Raw genomic sequence first — 17,981 nt, forward strand, 5'->3', positions numbered from 1 at the left:
CTGATTTAAAATATTTATTTAGTTTTCCTGTTACTCATCTTGTTCCTGAGATACCGTTTAAGTTCACCCCCTATTGTTTAAGGCCGCCATAGAAAAAAAAGTGCTTAATTAAAAGTGATATTTAAGATATGCCAACATAGACTAATGACTGGAGATTGAAAGTATGCAAGAGTTTATTGTTTTAAAGCCTTTCTTGGTTACATTACAGCAAAAGGAACTATCCATTTTCAAAAGCGGTTGGAATTATGTTACAATTTAGATGATTAATTTATTAAAAAGGCCTGTGCTCTAAATTCTGCTCCCATACTTGCATTCTACACACATACAAGTTTCCATTGCAAAAAGAAGTATTGTTGTACCTGGCCTAGCTGCAGAGATATTGAGGCCTCAGAATCGAACAGTTGTAAATTTACTTCTTTGAGAAAATGAAAAAAACTGAAAACACACAGCTTTTTCAAAAAGCAAAAATCATGATGCACATGTTCTGTAATCCTCATATAGTGATCATAAATTCGTAGCAGAGCTTCTAACATAGGTGCCGGCAAATTATAAAGAAGCCTCAAAGTCGGTTCCCCAGTTTTTTCCAGGTTTTGCATGTTAACAGCACCAAGAATACGGACAGTTAGAATGACATTACAAAAAAAATTACCACTTCTTGGTGTGTGAAAATTTGCAGAGAGATAAAAAAATATTTGCAGAAACCAAATATGTCAATTTTTGCTCCAGAAGATCATTCTGTCTCCTTAAAGCAAAAATATCTAGGAAAAGTATTTGTTGTGAAGAGACATATTTACATTGTTTTCTATGAGTGGCTGACAGAAAATCGAAAATTGTTCGTTTTGGCGGAAATATCATTGTATAGCGGGATTCGACTATAACCAGTCCAATGCTACGATTGAGCAACAGCAGTTTTCATCCTTTTGTACACATTATGATGCATATATCTGTGCATACTAAACTTGGGAGTGTTAATCAGTGCTGTTAGTAGCCTTGACGGAGAGTGCGAAACACTGTTCTCTGCCTGGTAATGTCCCATAGCATGTGATCTTTTCAAGAGCCGGTCGCTGACCAATAATCTCTCTGACACTACCGCAGGCTTGGTAATCTGCCTGCACGAGGCCCTTGCCAAGAATGAATAAAAGAAGACTACTTGGCCTGAAAACAATCCCTTACAATTACCGTTCTTTCTAGTTTTACGCACACCTGAATCTCATCATCACAGTAATGAGACTTCCGTAGTGCTACTCTATGTGGGTGTGGAAAGGGGGGGACTAACACCAGAAAAAGTTAAAAATTCACAAACAAAACTTTCTGGTTTTTTTAGAAGGCAACACAATCCTCCGCAAGCCATCCTTTAGTAGTCGCAACAGTCTGCGTAGAAATCTCATGCAAACGGCTAGTACGGGAACTTGAGACTTTTTTTTTATTTTCATGCCTTTTTTTGCACTGCCACTCAACTGGATGTACACTTAATAAGTTGTGTACTCTGGATTTATGCATGAAAATTACACCAACAAAAATGTTTGCTTACTTTTCAATTTCTGGAGCACAACGCACAAATTCATGGCTCCAGAACTTGAATGTTGGGTTCTTGATCAGGTCGATAAAGGTTACCAGAAGACCCCATGGGTGTGGACGATTCACAATGAGGCGCTCGAGCAATACCCTTGAAGGAAATCGGCAGGTAAACAATAATGTGAAATTGTGCATTTGTAGTCAAAGCAAAACACTAAATGCTTAGATTGATTGATTGATTTGTGGGGTTTAACGTCCCAAAACCACCATATGATTATGAGAGACGCCGTAGTGGAGGGCTCCGGAAATTTTGACCACCTGGGGTTCTTTAACGTGCACCCAAATTTGAGCACACGGGCCTACAACATTTCCGCCTCCATCGGAAATGCAGCCGCCGCAGCCGGGATTCGAACCCGCGCCCTGCGGGTCAGCAGCCGAGTACCTTAGCCACTAGACCACCGCGGCGGGGCCTAAATGCTTAGAAATGTCAATAATTCAGAACTTCAGTGATTTACTCACAAGGATACCCCTTGTGAGTAATTTGATTTAGATCTTGATAATTCAAAGTTAATTATTGATCATATTGTACTTTTAGACACATTTAAAAGTTTACTAAGCAGTAGCTTGAAGTTCATATAAGAAACTACATTTGTAGTGAGGAATTCGCAAGGCAATGGCCAGTGGGACCATCTTGAGTGCGAAGCGCAAGCGCGTGCACGATCTGTAGACGCTGGACTGCTAGAGTATTTTTGTCCATACCGGCTGTCTGCCTACTACCTGGCGCCGTTATTAAACTCCCTTGCAAAGTGGTTGAGGTGCTGGGTACATAAATCTGGAACTTCGAAGCCGGAAGCTGCCCACTGCATCTAAATCAAGTAAACTAGACTAGCACAATCCTTGGGGTAATCAGTCTACTGAAACAAAATCTCCAGAAGTTAACTGTAAGTTATTTTCAAGAATATTTTGCAGGTGCTTTCTAGGCCTAAGGGCATTTTCATGCTCAAGAACTGTTGACAAATGCAACATATTGTGGCATGCAGATAATCTTCTAAACATCTCGCACATTTAAAAGCGGTACAACTATCCATCAATGGGTTTTAATAAAGCATAAGTGTCCTTTTTGCACTCTACTATTAGGTGCTTTCCACTCACGCTAAGGAAATTGAAGGTTTTCATTTACACATTCCCAAACGATACTGTGAATTAGAGAAGGGAAGATGGATTGAGGAAACTAAGAAGTACCACACACAATGCTACAATTCAAAACAAATTCAATACTTATAGCTTGCCTTGTTATTTGTTCTTGGATGGCTTCAGTGTTCGCTTCAGCAAACAGGTACAGCAGCGTACAGCTGAAGTAATGGGTATGACTGTTTGGGTACCGTAGCTGGTTTGCAATTGCATTCAAGAAAAGGTACCGTCCTGCATTGACAAGTAAAATGGTTTAATTGCTGCATATAGTTATGACAGCAAAGAACAGCTACTGAAATTTTTAGGTCAAGATACCAAAAACAGAAAATGGGAAAATGCTTGAATATTCAAGTTTCATATAGAATACAGTAGACTGGCAATAATTCAAACTCTGATGATTCATACAAAATTAAATTTTTTGGTTGGACCTCTATTCTTTCATTGTATTTAAAAGCCTCTTAATTCAAACTCCATCATTCGGTTAATTCATACTTTTTACAGTTCCATACCAGAAAATATCTGCTGCTTTCCCACTACTGTTCAAGATTTGCAAGCTTATATAATCCTTTATATAATCCTAACAGCCTAAAAATGAAAAATGAGCACCTTGAGCCTTCAAGAAAAAAAGCTTGGCTAGTAAACAAATGTTTGAAACAAAGCACACGCATGGTAAACCGTGATGCTTCTGAACTGGTATAGAGAGCTTTGTGTTGAAGGCACATACCCATAACATAGAAGTAGTTGGCAATTCCGAATTTCTTTAAAAGGTCTGATTTGCAGCAAATGGCTGATAAAATTGCAGACCTTACACCTCTGCTTTCTCTTCATTGCATGCAGTTAAGGATTAAAAACACATGAAAAATATTTAAATGTAATAAAATCAATGTCTAATCATAATGTGTGGTGTCACCTCCCCCAGAGTTGTCTGAGAATTTCTGATAATTCAAACTTCTTGATAATTCAAGAAAAATTCAGAGGTCCCTCCAAGTTTGAATTAATGAGAGTTAACTGTAATACTTAACAGAATAATTCGATTAGACTTTTGAATAACTAGTATATGAAGTTTCAAACAATTTGACAAAACAAACAGCAAAACACGACAAAGGCCAATGGTGCAACTTGTTTAGGTTAGGGTGGCTAAAACTAAAAACGTCATTACAGTCGGCTTTCACACTTTGTGGGAATCAATTTCATGCAGAGCAGTCAACAAGCTCTTAATGCCACCCTGTTTGGTTTTAAAAGAAACCCTACAAGGGTGGATCAACGTCTTTGTGTAAATTGAGCACATAGTAGTGTGCACATTCAACGTCATTGGGAAGCTCTGCAATGCAGGCTGCACCAATGTATGCTTATGGTGTCGAAGAAGCAGTGTTGTGTTGTAATGGAGATTTTTTCCTTAACATTTTGAAAACTGCTTGATGAGATATGCATCAATCTAGTGCAGGCTGACACATCTACATCGATAAGTATGTGCTGCGTTGATACTATGCTGCCCACTTCTGCAATAGAAAAATAATGGCAAGGGGTAGCTGCGTCGATGTAATTTTTATATCTGGCGTGCTATGTATTCCCAATGTGCTGTATATATTGTTGCTGTTGATCAAGCAAACCACCGTGGCAGCATAGCATGTATGGTGTCAGAATCTCGGCCACAGCGGCTGCATTTAAATGGGGGCAAAATACAAAAAACACCTGTGTACTTAAATTTATGGGCACATGAGAGAAGCCCAAGTGGTCAAAATTAATTCTGGTACCCACACTACGGTGTGCTTTACAATTGTACCTTGTTTGGCACATAAAAAACCTTAGCAATTATTGATGTTGATCAAACACCTTTACTCTGAGAATACACAGGCAAGTGAAAAAATGAAAATGCTAAAGCACTAAGTTAAACAGAGGCATCTCATCAATGAGTATTCCTCATGCGAGTATTCCAAGACAAAATTTTTTTAATGCTAGTTGACCGGTGTAGGTGACCGTGCCACCACAAACACCTTGTAGACATAGTAGTTTTCCTTCTATAAAACTGCTTACAAATAATGTAGACTACCTGCCTATCGCATTCTTTGAAATTACGCAAGGGCACAAGAGGCAGCTTTGGGGTGGTGATCAGATTAAAAAAATTGTTACATGTGCCGCCTGCTGCTTAATATGCTAGTTTTATTTTGGACAAATGACTTGTTAAATGCTGCTGTTTGGCCCTGGTTTCCACTGGTGGCAGTCTTGATGATTGGATACAGCTAGCAGAGACACGCTTTTCGATTTAGAATGCAGCCCGATACCACTAGATAAAAAAGCAAGAGCAGAACATACTCTGCTCGCCTGCCCGCATGGATGCAATGCAGCCTCCGTTCTTATTCATATTGTTCCGTAAGGTAAAGTAACTTAAAGAGGGGGGAGGGGGTTAATGGGCACTTAGTCCGCGATCACAGTAGAAGCAACATCATCTTCCTTCTCTACCCGTGCTTCCCTTGTTTTTCCTGGTAATGACACTTCGTATCATTCCTCCCGTCTCAGACGAAGCCCTCTGGGTGGGTCATTCTCACATCCTTCGTGTAAACGGCTTCAGGCGGGCAACATGCGTCACTTCTGTCTTGCATGAACGTAGGGCACTAACGGTGACATGTGCAATTTCACAGTTGACCTCGTTGAGATGATGCAGTATCACGAACGGACCGGTGTAGAGTGCCAGTAGCTTTTGGCTCAAGCCACGTCTGCGTATTGGGGTCCACAACCATACTAGATCACCGGGGGCATAGGTTACATGTCGGTGTTGACTGTCGTAGCGAGTTTTGGAGGACTCTTGCGCTGCCAGTGCTCGTAAGCAGGGGAATCGACGTGTCTCTTTCGCACGACACAAAGTTTCCACAATTGTTAAATCATCATGGACGACAAAAGGAAAGATAGTGTCCAGCGTATGTCGAGGTGAGCGGGCGTAGAGCAGATAGAAAGGGCTCTAGCCTGTCGTTTCGTGTTTCGCCGTGTTGAAGGCGTACATAAGGAATGGCAATACTTCATCCGAGTTTTTGTGGTCGGAGGCGACGTACATTGAAAACATGTTGATGAACGTTCGGTTTGTGCGCTCGGTCAGGCCATTAGTTTGTGAATGATACGCAGTTGAGTGTTGGAACTTGGAGGCACTCAAACGAAGTAATGATTCCACAATATCAGCGGTAAATGGTCGTCCACGGTCACTTAATATCGCTCGAGGTGGCCCATGTCGGAGGATGACTGAATGCAACAGGAACTCCGAAACCTGGACTGCCGTGGCGGAGGATAAGGCAGCCGTCTCGCAGTACCGCGTCAGGTAGCCCGCGCATACAATTATCCACCGATTACCTTTTGAGGAGCAGGCAAATGGTCCCATCAGATCAATGCCGAAATTTTCAAAAGGAAACCGGAAGGCTTTATGGTTTGCAGGTGACCAACTGGACCAGAGGTGGACCCCTTGTGGCTCTGACACTGCGTACAGCTGGCGATGTAGCTTTGAATTGTCTTGCTCATTTTCGGCCAATAGAACCGCTCTTTCGTGCGACTAAGTTTTCGTGCGGTTCCTAGATGGCCAGAGGTGGGGTCATCATGCGTTAGACAGAGAACAGACGTTTGGAGGGACGCAGAAACAACCAGCAGAAAGCGGGCGCCCGTTCTCGACAAATTTCTCTAATAAAGAAGACCATTTCGGACGCAGAATCAGCCTTTCCTTATTGACTTCCTTGCTCCAGGAAAGAGAGCTTTCAAGCTTGGGTCATTACGCTGCTCAGCGGCAAAAGTCACGGCATCGGAAAAGCCAGACGACAAAGAAGCGATAAGGTGACGGTCAAAGTTATCGGCTTCACAATCTGTCGTCGGTAGCGGCATCCTAGAGAGGCAATCCGCATCAGCGTGTAGACGGCCAGTCTTGTATGAAATGGTGAAACCATATTCTTGCAAACGAATGGCCCATCGTGCGAGGCGGCCGGATGGGTCATGAAGGTTGATCAAGTTGATCAAGCTATCATTTAATTTAGCTTAGCAATTAGCCCAAATGAGGCAAATCTTATCGTGGCCAATTAAACCAAGTTGACTTCCCCATGAGCTTAAAGGTGCCAAACCCAGGAAGAAACTAATTACTCCCTACTGACACTATACCAATTAACATTGTTCGTACAGGTTTCCAAAGGGAAAATTGAAGAATATACAAGGACCTGTCACAGGTTTTCAAAGGACTAAAGCAGAATGCAATGTTAAAGAGATTAATTTTTACGAGTCTAGAGAATCCAAGTTGATTGATTGATGTGTGGGGTTTAACGTCCCGAAACCACCATATGATTATGAGAAATGCTGTAGGGGAGGGCTCCAGAAATTTTGACCACCTGGGGTTCTTTAACATGCACTCAAATCTGAGCACACGGGCCTACAACATTTTCGCCTCCATTGGAAATGCAGCCGTCGTAGCCGGGATTCGATCCCGTGACCTGCGGGTCAGCAGACGAGTACCTTAGCCACTAGACCACCGCCGCGGGTGAATGCAAGCAGAGAAAAATACTAACTACTAATTAGAGTCATCTCATTAGGCTAAATTAAATCTAATTCGCCTTAAAACTCATTTTAATTATGTCTTCGTACTTATTAGTGCTTGTTTCATCATAGCGAGGCTCATTTAAGTTCAGCTTGGCCTAACGTAACAAAGGCAAGCTGGGCTGAGTAAATGTAATTTGGTGTGCTTGGCTCCATCAGGTCTTGCGAGGCTTGCTACGCTTAGTTATGCTAACAAACCGGTATAAATAACAATAAGGGCCTGGCACTGGAACTGGTGCAGTCACAGGCGCTACGTTAAAAAAAAAAGGCACAAATTGAATGGAGCAAAGACAGCGACACCCAGTTGTTGTTTTGGCTACGAGCACATCAGAGAGAGCGCCATGAAAGGCCAACTGATTTGACGGGTCGCATGCACACCGCAGCAAGCGTCTCGTTGCTAGATAACGCCTGGATGCCTTCAGCCACGTGGGCTGCACACTTATGCTCACACCTGTACACAACTGGCACGTCAGTGATTCCATAGCCTGTCAATCATTATTGTCCTACACTCATACCCAGCTATGACGATTTCGGTGTATAGTTACCAAGCTAAGTAGATGACCTTGAGAGCATCCTGATTTAGGTGGTAGATTGAAAGTGCATTTTTGCAAAAAAAAAAGCATCACATTCAAAAGCATGCATTCTACATAAATTACATAATGACCACAACCATTACATCATATCCTATAGTTACGTTTACTGATGGCACAAAATGTGGCTTCTGTCTGCACGCCTAATGACTGGCTGAAAGAGCTCACAGAGGCGTCTCGTCGTTAGATAACGCCTGGATGCCTTCGGCCACGTGGGCTGCACACTTATGCTCACACCTGTACACAACTGGCACGTCAGTAGTTCCATGGCCTGTCAATCATTATTGTCCTACACTCATACCCAGCTATGCCGATTTCGGTGTATAATTACCAAGCTAAGTAGATGACCTTGAGAGCATCCTAATGTAGGTGGTAGATTGAAAGTGCATTTTTGCAAAAAAAAAAAAAAGTGTCACATTCAAAAGCATGCATTTTACATAAATTACATAATGACCACAACCATTACATCATATCCCATAGTTGCATTTACTGATGGCACAAAATGTGGCTTCTGTCTGCACGCTTAATGACTGGCTGACAGAGCTCGATCAGTAAATTACTGCACTGATGTACAGAACATCTTTCTTGGGCTTTTGTCACAGACATAATGTCCATAGCCACATGTTCAATACAACAAACATTTTCTGTTAGCCTCAGGTAACTGATGACATAAAAAAACAGCCGCTGAAACAGGTGCTCTCCTCTGCTCTTACCTTCAGTGTCCAAGTCAACAGCCAAGTTCTGGAATATGTCCATGTGCGATGAATGAGTAATTGTGCTCATGCTGGGAGTCAGGCTTTTGCTTTGAATGTAAGCAATGGCCTGGGTGCCCACATAGAGCACCAGTGCATTCATCAATGGCACATTGTAGTTAATGCCAGGTTCAGTTGTTGCCTGAAGATTGCTGCGAAGTTCTGATAGAAATGTCACAGGACCCCGTGTTTTGATATAGGAGTCCAAATCCTGAAACAAGCAGGAGAGCAGCATTAAGAAAGCAGCATCTTAGACAATTCTTTATTAATTTCTTCAGCAATCTTGATGAAACTACACAGGCTTCTGCAGTTTTTTTCAGCTTATTTCAAATATTTAATTACTTTTCCTATAACTCATACTGTTTCTAGATAACTCAAGTTCACTCCTTATTGTTTATGATATCGATAGAAAGAAAAGTGTTTAATTAAAAGTGATATTCAGAATACTGCAACACAGTCTAATGACTAGCGCTCAAAGTATCCATGTTTTTTTTGTTGTTTTGGCCTTAATTTACTGCAGAGTGAACTTTATATTTTTAAAAAGCAGTTTGCATTGTGTTACAATTTCGATGAGTAATTAAACAAGCTCCTGCTCTAAATTCTGCTCCCATACTTAGATTTTATACACATGCAGGTTTTATACACATGCAGGTTTCTGTTGGTAAAAGAATTCTTGTTGTACTTTCTCTAGTTGCCCAGATATCTTAACCTCAACATTACACAATTCTGAATTCTGACCACCTGGGTTCTTTAATGTGCACCCAAATCTGAGCACACGGGCCTACAGCATTCATTTACAGGCTTTCATTTATACTTTTGACACATTTGTAGAAACTCTTCTTGACGAGGCGCTTATAGATTAGCAGCAGAGCTGCTAATCTATAATTCTGGGTCCTAAAACTAGTTCCTAAATCTATAATTTTGGGTCCTAAACTAAAAACTAGTTTGCCCCCTTAAATTTTGCACCAAAAACGTCGCTGCCAAGCAGATGTGTGTTGATTGATTGATGTGTGGGGTTTAACGTCCCAAAACCACCATATGATTATGAGAGACGCCGTAGAGGACGGCTACAAAAATTTTGACCAGCTGGGGTTCTTTAACATGCACCCAAACCTGAGCACACGGGCCTACAACATTTCCGCCTTCATCGGAAATGCAGTCACCGCAACCGGGATTCGATCCCGCGACCTGCGAGTCAGCAGACGAGTACCTTAGCCACAAGACCACCGCGGCGTGGCACGAGCAGATGTGTGTTCCTCTGCCGCTTTTGGCCATACCAACTAGCCATGCACAAGTAGCCACTTAATGTGGCATCAACAGCACTTCTTACACTAAAAATATGTACACGAAAACCCTGACGACACCATTATTACAGTGTTGATTGCAAAAAAATGCCCAATCCCAAAAAGAATGAACTTTGCTATTTCCTCTAGCGTAACCTTTTTCCATGAGCCACCTCACTCCACATAGGTTGGCATTCCTATTTTTGCATGCAAGCATATTTGTTAGCATTTTGCACATTGTATGAAAAAAAAACAAACGATATAGCCTGAAGTTCTAAAAAGTTTCGTGCTTGTGATGGGTTACTTTGGAATAAAAAGACCAATAAGAGCGTGCTCTGTCGAGGACAGCAAAGCTCTTAAGAAAATCGGCGAGGCTGCTTTCTGTTTTACACCCTTTATGAAAACAACACAGCAATATGAAACACACAACACGCACTAATAAAAACAAAACAACTTACAAGCTATGTACAATGCTCTGAGCATCGCAAAAAGAAGCCTAGTCTAATCATAACCAAAACAGTCTCGCCGGTGAGTGCAACTGCTACTGAGGCGTCGCGGACGTCCACGAAGAGCAGACACAAGCACAGGGATTGATTGATTGATATGTGGGGTTTAACGTCCCAAAACCACAATTTGATTATGAGAGGCGCCGTAGTAGAGGGCTCCGGAAATTTTGACCACCTGGGGTTCTTTAACGTGCACCCAAATCTGAGTACACGGGCCTACAACATTTCCGCCTCCATCGGAAATGCGGCCACACACAAGCACAGGGATGCCATTAGAGGAGGAACTCTGCGAGGAGGAGGGTGACGCTCAGGCGTATGCGCCGACGGAGCAGGTTGGTACCGAAGATGAGGCCGACGAAGGCACGCAGTCTTCTTCTCAGACCCGCGGACCAGGGGCCACAGCCAAGCATTCAGGCTAATGCCAGACAGTGGACCTGGTGGCTTCCAATTGGCTCCCTGGACCGTCGAAGCTTGAGGTCAAGCGAAGCAGGCCGCTCCGACTCTTGACCTCTGCCAGGCACTCGGGACAAAGCACGACAGTGATGCTGGCGAACTGCCTCCACCCTGCTTCTGCCCGACCGATCCAAGAGCCCCTCGCCGACTGCCGTGGCACTCCTCGGGTCGACCCGTCAGAATTGGGGCTTTCTGGGTTGCCGCATCAACAAATGATTGGCGCCTGAATTCTTCGTGGTACCTGCTGGTTGGGCCACTTTACTCTCATGCCGCTGACGCAGTGTCCTCATGCTGATGTCTTAAGTCGTCGTTTTCGCCCTCCCAAGCTGACCACATTGGCGCATTTTTCCATGTGCGCCAGTGTCCTCACAGTTGTTTTCCACTACCGTGCACAAATCGGAGAACTGAAAATCTTTTGCGCACATATCACATCACAGCGCTGCTCTGTAGTCAGAACCAAGATATGCTCTGGTTGCCTTTTCGTCGTTAGGAGAAGCTCGGCATCCGCCACCAGCACACCGCGCCACAGCAAAGTGTGGACCTTGCACATAACCAGAGTAGCTATAAGATCATGCACAAAGGTCAGTAGCTACGCACTTGTGGCGGAGAAGACAACTTGAGGCCGTGAACAAAACAAACCCATGAACAGCTGCGCATGCCTCGGGCTGACGCAAAACATTATCGCCACGCAACTTGAAGTTTTTTTGGGCTCTGTAATCTACGGACCCTAAGCTCATCCTCATGCAGTTCAGGAGGGTTGCAAGGCAGTTTCGAGCGTTACGTGTGTTATGAAGCACTGGTGCATGCACATTCGCATGTGACGACGCCATAGGAGGGAATAGTAACACTAGATCAGACCCTGCGTCTGATATAACGATACAAGTGAAACCTAAGCTGCTGGAAGCTGGCTCAGAAGCCTTCAACTCAATACTTCAAACATAGACAGACCTTCGGAAATATTTTTTGTAGAATAAATTTTGCCTGACTTACAGCAACAGCACTTTATTGAATAGCTGGAATAAATTTCTGTTATTATTACGTTAAGTTTTATTGGCACAAGGGCATCTAAGGCCAAAGAGCACCAGTACAAGTGTTGTTTCATTTCGGTTATTAGTTTAAAAATTAAAACAAATGATGTGTAGCGAATATCTACGAACCATTTAAAACACAGTGCATTTAAAAGAATGTCACTTTGATTTAAAAAAAAAACTTATTTCGTAGGCTGATGTCTGTGATGATAAATTAGTCTGCAAGGCCCAAGACCCTCGCAGCTGAAGTCCTTGCCTAAGCAAGAACTGCGAAGGCTCAGACATACTTTTTATGCACCAGGCGGTACCTCACACTTGAGGCGCAGCCTGGTGGCTAGGATGGAATGATATCATTCTTAAAAATTTGACTTTCCCAAGATAATGAAGAAGTCTTTTAAGGTCAACCACTGCATCAAGTGATAAAAACAGCGCTGGATGAAGTGGGATATGATATCAATAGAGCTCCCTGAAATGGGTCAGTCGTGCTTGGTGAAGCACAGGACATTGTATGAGGACATGCACAACGGTTAGACTCTCTCCACAGTGTATACATGTAGGTGGATCAGTGCCTGTCAAAAGGTGTTTATGTGTGGCATAAGTGTGGCCTATTCTGAGCCGTGTTAGAGTGACTTCGGCGAACCTGTTGAGTTTTTGTGGTATAACTTTTCTCAGCTGGGGTTTTACAAGGTGGAGTTTGTTGTAGACTTCTCTGTCCCATTCAGCTTGCCAGTGGTTGCGTAGACCTCTACGTACAACAGGTTTTAGATCTACACCTGGAACAGAGGTTATATCTATGGTTTGCCGACCAGCGGCTTCTCGTGCATTCTTGTCCACTATTTCATTGCCCGCAATTCCAGAATGACCTCGAACCTAGCAAATAACAATAGAAAGTTTTAGGTTGTAGGCTGCATAGATTTCGTTAAGGAGCTTGTTGAAAGTAGGGTTCTTGCTGTACTTGCCACAAGACAGGGCCCCGACAACACTTAAAGAATCTGTGTACACTACAGACTTCTGTATCTTGTGTTGTTTAATGTGTTGTATAATAAGCAGGATACCATAGGCTTCTGCTGTGAAAATGCCGGTATGTGTATGCAAGGTTCTGGTGTCCGAGAACTTTTGTCCGTAGGCTGCACAAGATACAGATGTTTGAGACTTTGAGCCATCAGAGAAGAACGCGGTTGAACGATATTCGTGTTCAAGGGCCAAGAAATGTTGCTCAATGAGTGCACTTGGACAATTTTCCTTTATGATGTCTTTGAAAGACCAGTCACAAGTGACTGGACACTGCTGCCAGGGAGGGATGTGTTCGACATGGTCACTTCCTTCTAAGTCATTGAAAAAAATTGCAAGTTTTTCTACTGCAGGTCTTATTGCCAATGGAAACGGTGGGGCGATAGAAGGACGGTTTAGGTATAACTGGGTAGTAGACACATCGTTCATAAGTGTTTTGCATGGGTGCTGCTTCAGAGACATGATCTTAACTGCATAGTTGACTCCTAGATGCGTACGCTGATAGTCTAGTGGCCACTGATCTGAATCTGCATAAAGGCTGTGAATAGGGCTGGTACGGAAGACACCAAGTGCCAGCCAGATACTTAAGTGGTATACAGGGTCCAACATTTTCAGCGCTGTCCTTGAAGCTGACTGATATACTATGCATCTATAGTCTATGCGTGACAGAACCAGGCTTCGAAACAGAGATATGAGACAGTGCCTGTCTGTCCCCCATGACTGATGTGATAAAATCTTTAAAAGGTTCATAGTCTTGAGACATTTTAACTTCAGCTGTTTTATGTGCTGAATGAAGGTGAGTTTGGAATCAAAAATTACACCGAGGAATTTTTGTTCTTTCGCGATGACTATATTTTGTCCATTCATTAGTATGCAGGGGTCAGGATGCACACCTCGTCGTCTCGAGAAAAGCACACTAGTAGTCTTGTCAGTGTTAAACTTAAAACAATTCTCGTCAGCCCATTTTGCAAGTCGGTTAACACCTAACTGTATCTGGCGTTCGCATACAGTCAAGTTACACAATTTGAAACTAATTTGAATGTCCTCCACGTAACAGAGTACGATATCGCAGGTGGAATAACAGAGCTAAGAGAGTTCATTTTAACTATAAATAGTGTGCAGCTTAATACTCCTCCCTGCGGCACTCCATTTTCTTGAAGAAATGTGCGCGATAACACAGTACCTATTCTTACACGGAACTTCCTTTCAGACAGGTAATCTTTTAAGATGGTAATCAACCTGCCACATATTCCGAAAGACAGTAGATCTTGCAGGATTCCTTATCGCCAGGCAGTATCATATGCCTTCTCAAGATCAAAGAAAACAGACAGGCAGTATTGATTGTGTACAAATGCGTCACGTATACGCGACTCGAGGAGGACAAGATTGTCGGTTGTGGATCTAGCTGTACGGAAACCAGACTGGCACGGGTCCAATATGCCGTTGTATTCCAAGTAATAGACCAAGCGGCAGTTAATCATTTTTTCAAACACTTTGAGTAGGCAGCTTGTGAGGGCGATAGGCCTGTAACTATTTACCGAAGAGGGATCTTTGCCCTGTTTAAGGATTGGTAGTACTATTGCCTCCTTCCAAGCAGATGGTATTTTGCCGGTATTGAAAATCTTGTTTTAAAGTGCTAAAAGGCAGTTCAGGGTTTCATCAGGGAGATTTCTGATCATTTCATAGGTAATTGTATCAGAACCAGGAGCAGAACTTCCACAGGAACCAAGGGCAAGCTTCAGTTCATACAGTGTTAGTGGTTTATTGTATCCGTCTCATACAGGCTTGTTCCGGCACAGAGGTACACTTTCAGCTATGCTTTTGTGGCGTAAGAACTTAGTGGTATAGTTTTCTGAGCTTGACATTTTCTCGAAGTGTTCGCCAAGAGCGTTTGCCTGTTCTTCTATTGTATCACCGCAGTCATTCACCAAAGCGAAGGGATTTGGGCCTTGTCCTTTAAGTTTATGCACCCTATTATAAACCTTGCTGACGTCTGTGTAGGAGTTTATTGAGGATATATAGCGTGCCCAGCTTTCTCGTTTGGCTATACGGCGAACACGCCTGCCATTCGCTTTGCAACTTTTAAAGGTTATCAATTTTTCTGCTGTTGGGTAGCGAAGTCCTCCATGCTTTGTTTTGCCGTTTTTTAGCAATTTCACACTCCCGATTCCACCATGGCTTTGTGTTAACCTTATCATTCCTGGACTGCGGTATGCACTTTTTTGCACAAGTAAGAATGTATTCAGAAATATAGTTGGCCATCTCTACTACGTCCAAATGGTCTACCTCTTCGAGGTGTAGTGTACATAGCTCTCTGAATTTCACCCAGTTTGCAACATGAAAGTTCCACTTTTTAGGATAAGACGGCCGGTCATCCCGTTGTTTTGTTACTTAAAGAGTTGGAAAATGGTCACTTCCATATAGATTATTAATAACTTTCCAATCTAAGTAAGGTAGGAGTGACGGTGACCCAATGGCTAAATCTATGCATGAATATGTATTGTGTGTGGTACTGAAGTATGTTGGCTCTGCCTTATTGAGCAGACAGGCTCCAGATGCGAGAAGAAAGTTTTCTATTGCACGACCTCTCGCATCACATTTGGTATCACCCTATAGCAAACTGTGAGCATTAAAACCTCCAATTAACACATATGGTTCTGGAAGCTGATCAATAAGCTTTTCGAACTCTGTTTTATTGAATGGTTTATCAGGGGCTATGTAGATCAAGCAGATAGATATAAGACGGTTGAATAGAATAGCGCGAACAGCCACAACCTCAAGAGAGCTTTGTAGCACAATGTGCTGGCATGCTACGTTTTTTTGTGCAATGATGGCCAGACCTCCAGAAGAGAAATTGCCACCATTTCGATCTTTACAAAAAACCACGTATTGATTTAAAAAATTCACATGAGTCGACTTTAAATGAGTTTCTTGAACACAGAACACTTTTGGCTGATAGTCATTAAGCAAGTCTTAGATATCATCTAGGTTATTAAACAGACCTCTGGCATTCCACTGTAGTATTTGTGTGTCCATTTTAGATGTGTTTTGTGTTGTGTGCTCAAGAATGGAATGTAAGCTTACGGACCCTTTCCAGGGGCCGTGACACGAGATTTTTCTTTTTTGGATCGGTCGACGGAGTCGCGCCGATCCTTAGGCGCTTGCTGCGCCCTCACGCTCGGAGTTGTGTCCATTGCCTCTTGCGAGGCACTGGACAAGCGCTCTTGCGACCGCTGCATTTGTTTTGAGGGCCTCGCCTCAAAAGACAAGGCCTTCGCGGCCCCCAGCCCGAAGGTTGGTGGGTCCTTCTTAGATGGCGGAGCAGCACTGGCTGCAACCGCCGAGGGGGCGGATGGCGTCACCGCCAGCTCACTACACGTGTGCCAGACAGCCGCCGGGGGCCGTCGTGGCGCTGCCCCCTGACGCGCCACTTCGGCAAAGCTAGTTTCTGGTAGGCAGGACACCTGCCTTCGTGCCTCCTTAAATTAAATGTTTTGTTTTACTTTAATTGTAATAATTTCCTTTTCTTTTTTCCAGCATGGCCATGACCGTGAGTATGCGGCATGCTCCCCATTACAGCTCGCACAGTGAAGAGAGTTTTCATAGGCATCAGATGTGTGTTCTTCAGCACTGCTATTCGCGCAAGTGAGGCGGCCTCGGCAGTTCTGCGAACTGTGGCCGAACCGCTGGCATTTGAAACATCGTAGAGGGTTTGGTATATATGGCCTGACTCAAAGCTTGATGTATCCAGCCTCAACAGAGTCGGGCAGTACACTTGAATTAAACGTAAGTATTAGGTGCTTAGTCTGGACTTCTTTGCCATCACGTCTCATCCTAATTCGTTTCATGTTGATGACATTCTGTTCGCTGAAACCCTCCAGGAGTTCAGCCTCCGTCAGCCCTAGCCGGTCATCATCTGAAACAACACCGCGGGTGGTGTTCATGGTTCGGTGTGGGGTTACTATGATTTTGGTATCTCCAAATTTCACTAGATTAGGCAATTTTTCATATTGTTTCTGGTCACGGAGCTCCAACAGGAGGTCACCCCTTGCCATTCTCGATGCTTTATATCCTGGGCCAAAGATTGCTGTCAAAGACTTCGAAACAAGAAAAGGTGAAAGTGTTCGCACTGGTTTGCCGGGTGTGTCAGCGTGAATAACGTGGAATCGCAGAAAGGATACTCTCTGGTGACCAAAAAACTGGAAGACTTCATCGGTGCGCCCTCTTTTTTGAGGGCGATCAGGGAGTGGGGGAAGGAACTAGCCATATGAAAAGGTTTATTTTCGGCAGCGGCACCAGCCACCCACCATGGAGTCCTACAAGGGGACGCTGCAGGATCTGTAAGCCAAGGCCCTGCAAACGCGAGCTGTACACCACCACTATAACCGAATATGGTGTATCCAAGGTAGGATAGCCACACAGGGTTAACCCTTGCCGCCAGAAAACACGGAAGTCAACGGAACAGAGTAGAGGACAGGAAAGATTTAAAGTAAGAGAAAAGACGAAGATGTGAGGTGGAGACAGGAAAAGGCGACTGCAGATTCCCCCCGGGCGGGTCAATCCGGGGGTGCCGTCTACGTGAAGCCGGGGCCAAAGAGGTGTGTTGCCGCCACTGGGGGGCCTTAAAGGTCCAATCACCCAGCATTGGCTCAACCCCCAGGATCCCCTTTTCCCCGGGCACGGCAAAGTCACGCACGGCTAGGCGTGGGAGGGAGTCGAAACTCGCCCCGTTAGCTTGGGTCCGTGGTGTCGCTACACACCAAATGCCTGCTTGCGCAGGCGCCCCTGCGGGGGGGAATGGAATAAATTTCTGGCAATTATTACTGCTAAACACTCCCAAATTGCGAAGCTGACTCTTTAATTTGATATTTGGTTAGCAAAGGTTCTTCTGATTACAGACCTTGTGGGGGCGCACACCCCCTTATAAAGTTGCTTGCATGGCGTGGTGCAGGCACAGAAGACGTATAAACCCCACAGCCTTCAATGCTACTGCAGCATAATCATGAGGGGCACGCACTTTTCTCAAGTGTGCCAGTTAGTGCATTTTTCCAACAACACATGCACATTGGTTCGCGCAAACTACTTTCACAAATCA

General features: G+C 43.8%; 1 protein-coding gene across 2 annotated transcripts in view; it reads right to left on the reverse strand.

Moving 5' to 3' along the window:
• Nucleotides 1–17,981, reverse strand: part of Not1 (CCR4-NOT transcription complex subunit 1) — a 206,566-nt gene that overhangs the window by 1,947 nt on the left and 186,638 nt on the right. For both annotated transcript variants that reach the window (XM_075877698.1, XM_075877697.1), the window contains 3 exons: nucleotides 8,567–8,816; nucleotides 2,805–2,937; nucleotides 1,532–1,666 (listed from right to left, as the gene is read on the reverse strand). In XM_075877698.1, coding sequence (XP_075733813.1) covers nucleotides 1,532–1,666; nucleotides 2,805–2,937; nucleotides 8,567–8,816 — 518 coding nt within the window. The remainder of the gene's footprint in view (nucleotides 1–1,531; nucleotides 1,667–2,804; nucleotides 2,938–8,566; nucleotides 8,817–17,981) is intronic.

The sequence above is a fragment of the Rhipicephalus microplus genome, chromosome X (assembly GCF_043290135.1).
Source record: "Rhipicephalus microplus isolate Deutch F79 chromosome X, USDA_Rmic, whole genome shotgun sequence".
NCBI lineage: Eukaryota > Metazoa > Arthropoda > Arachnida > Ixodida > Ixodidae > Rhipicephalus > Rhipicephalus microplus.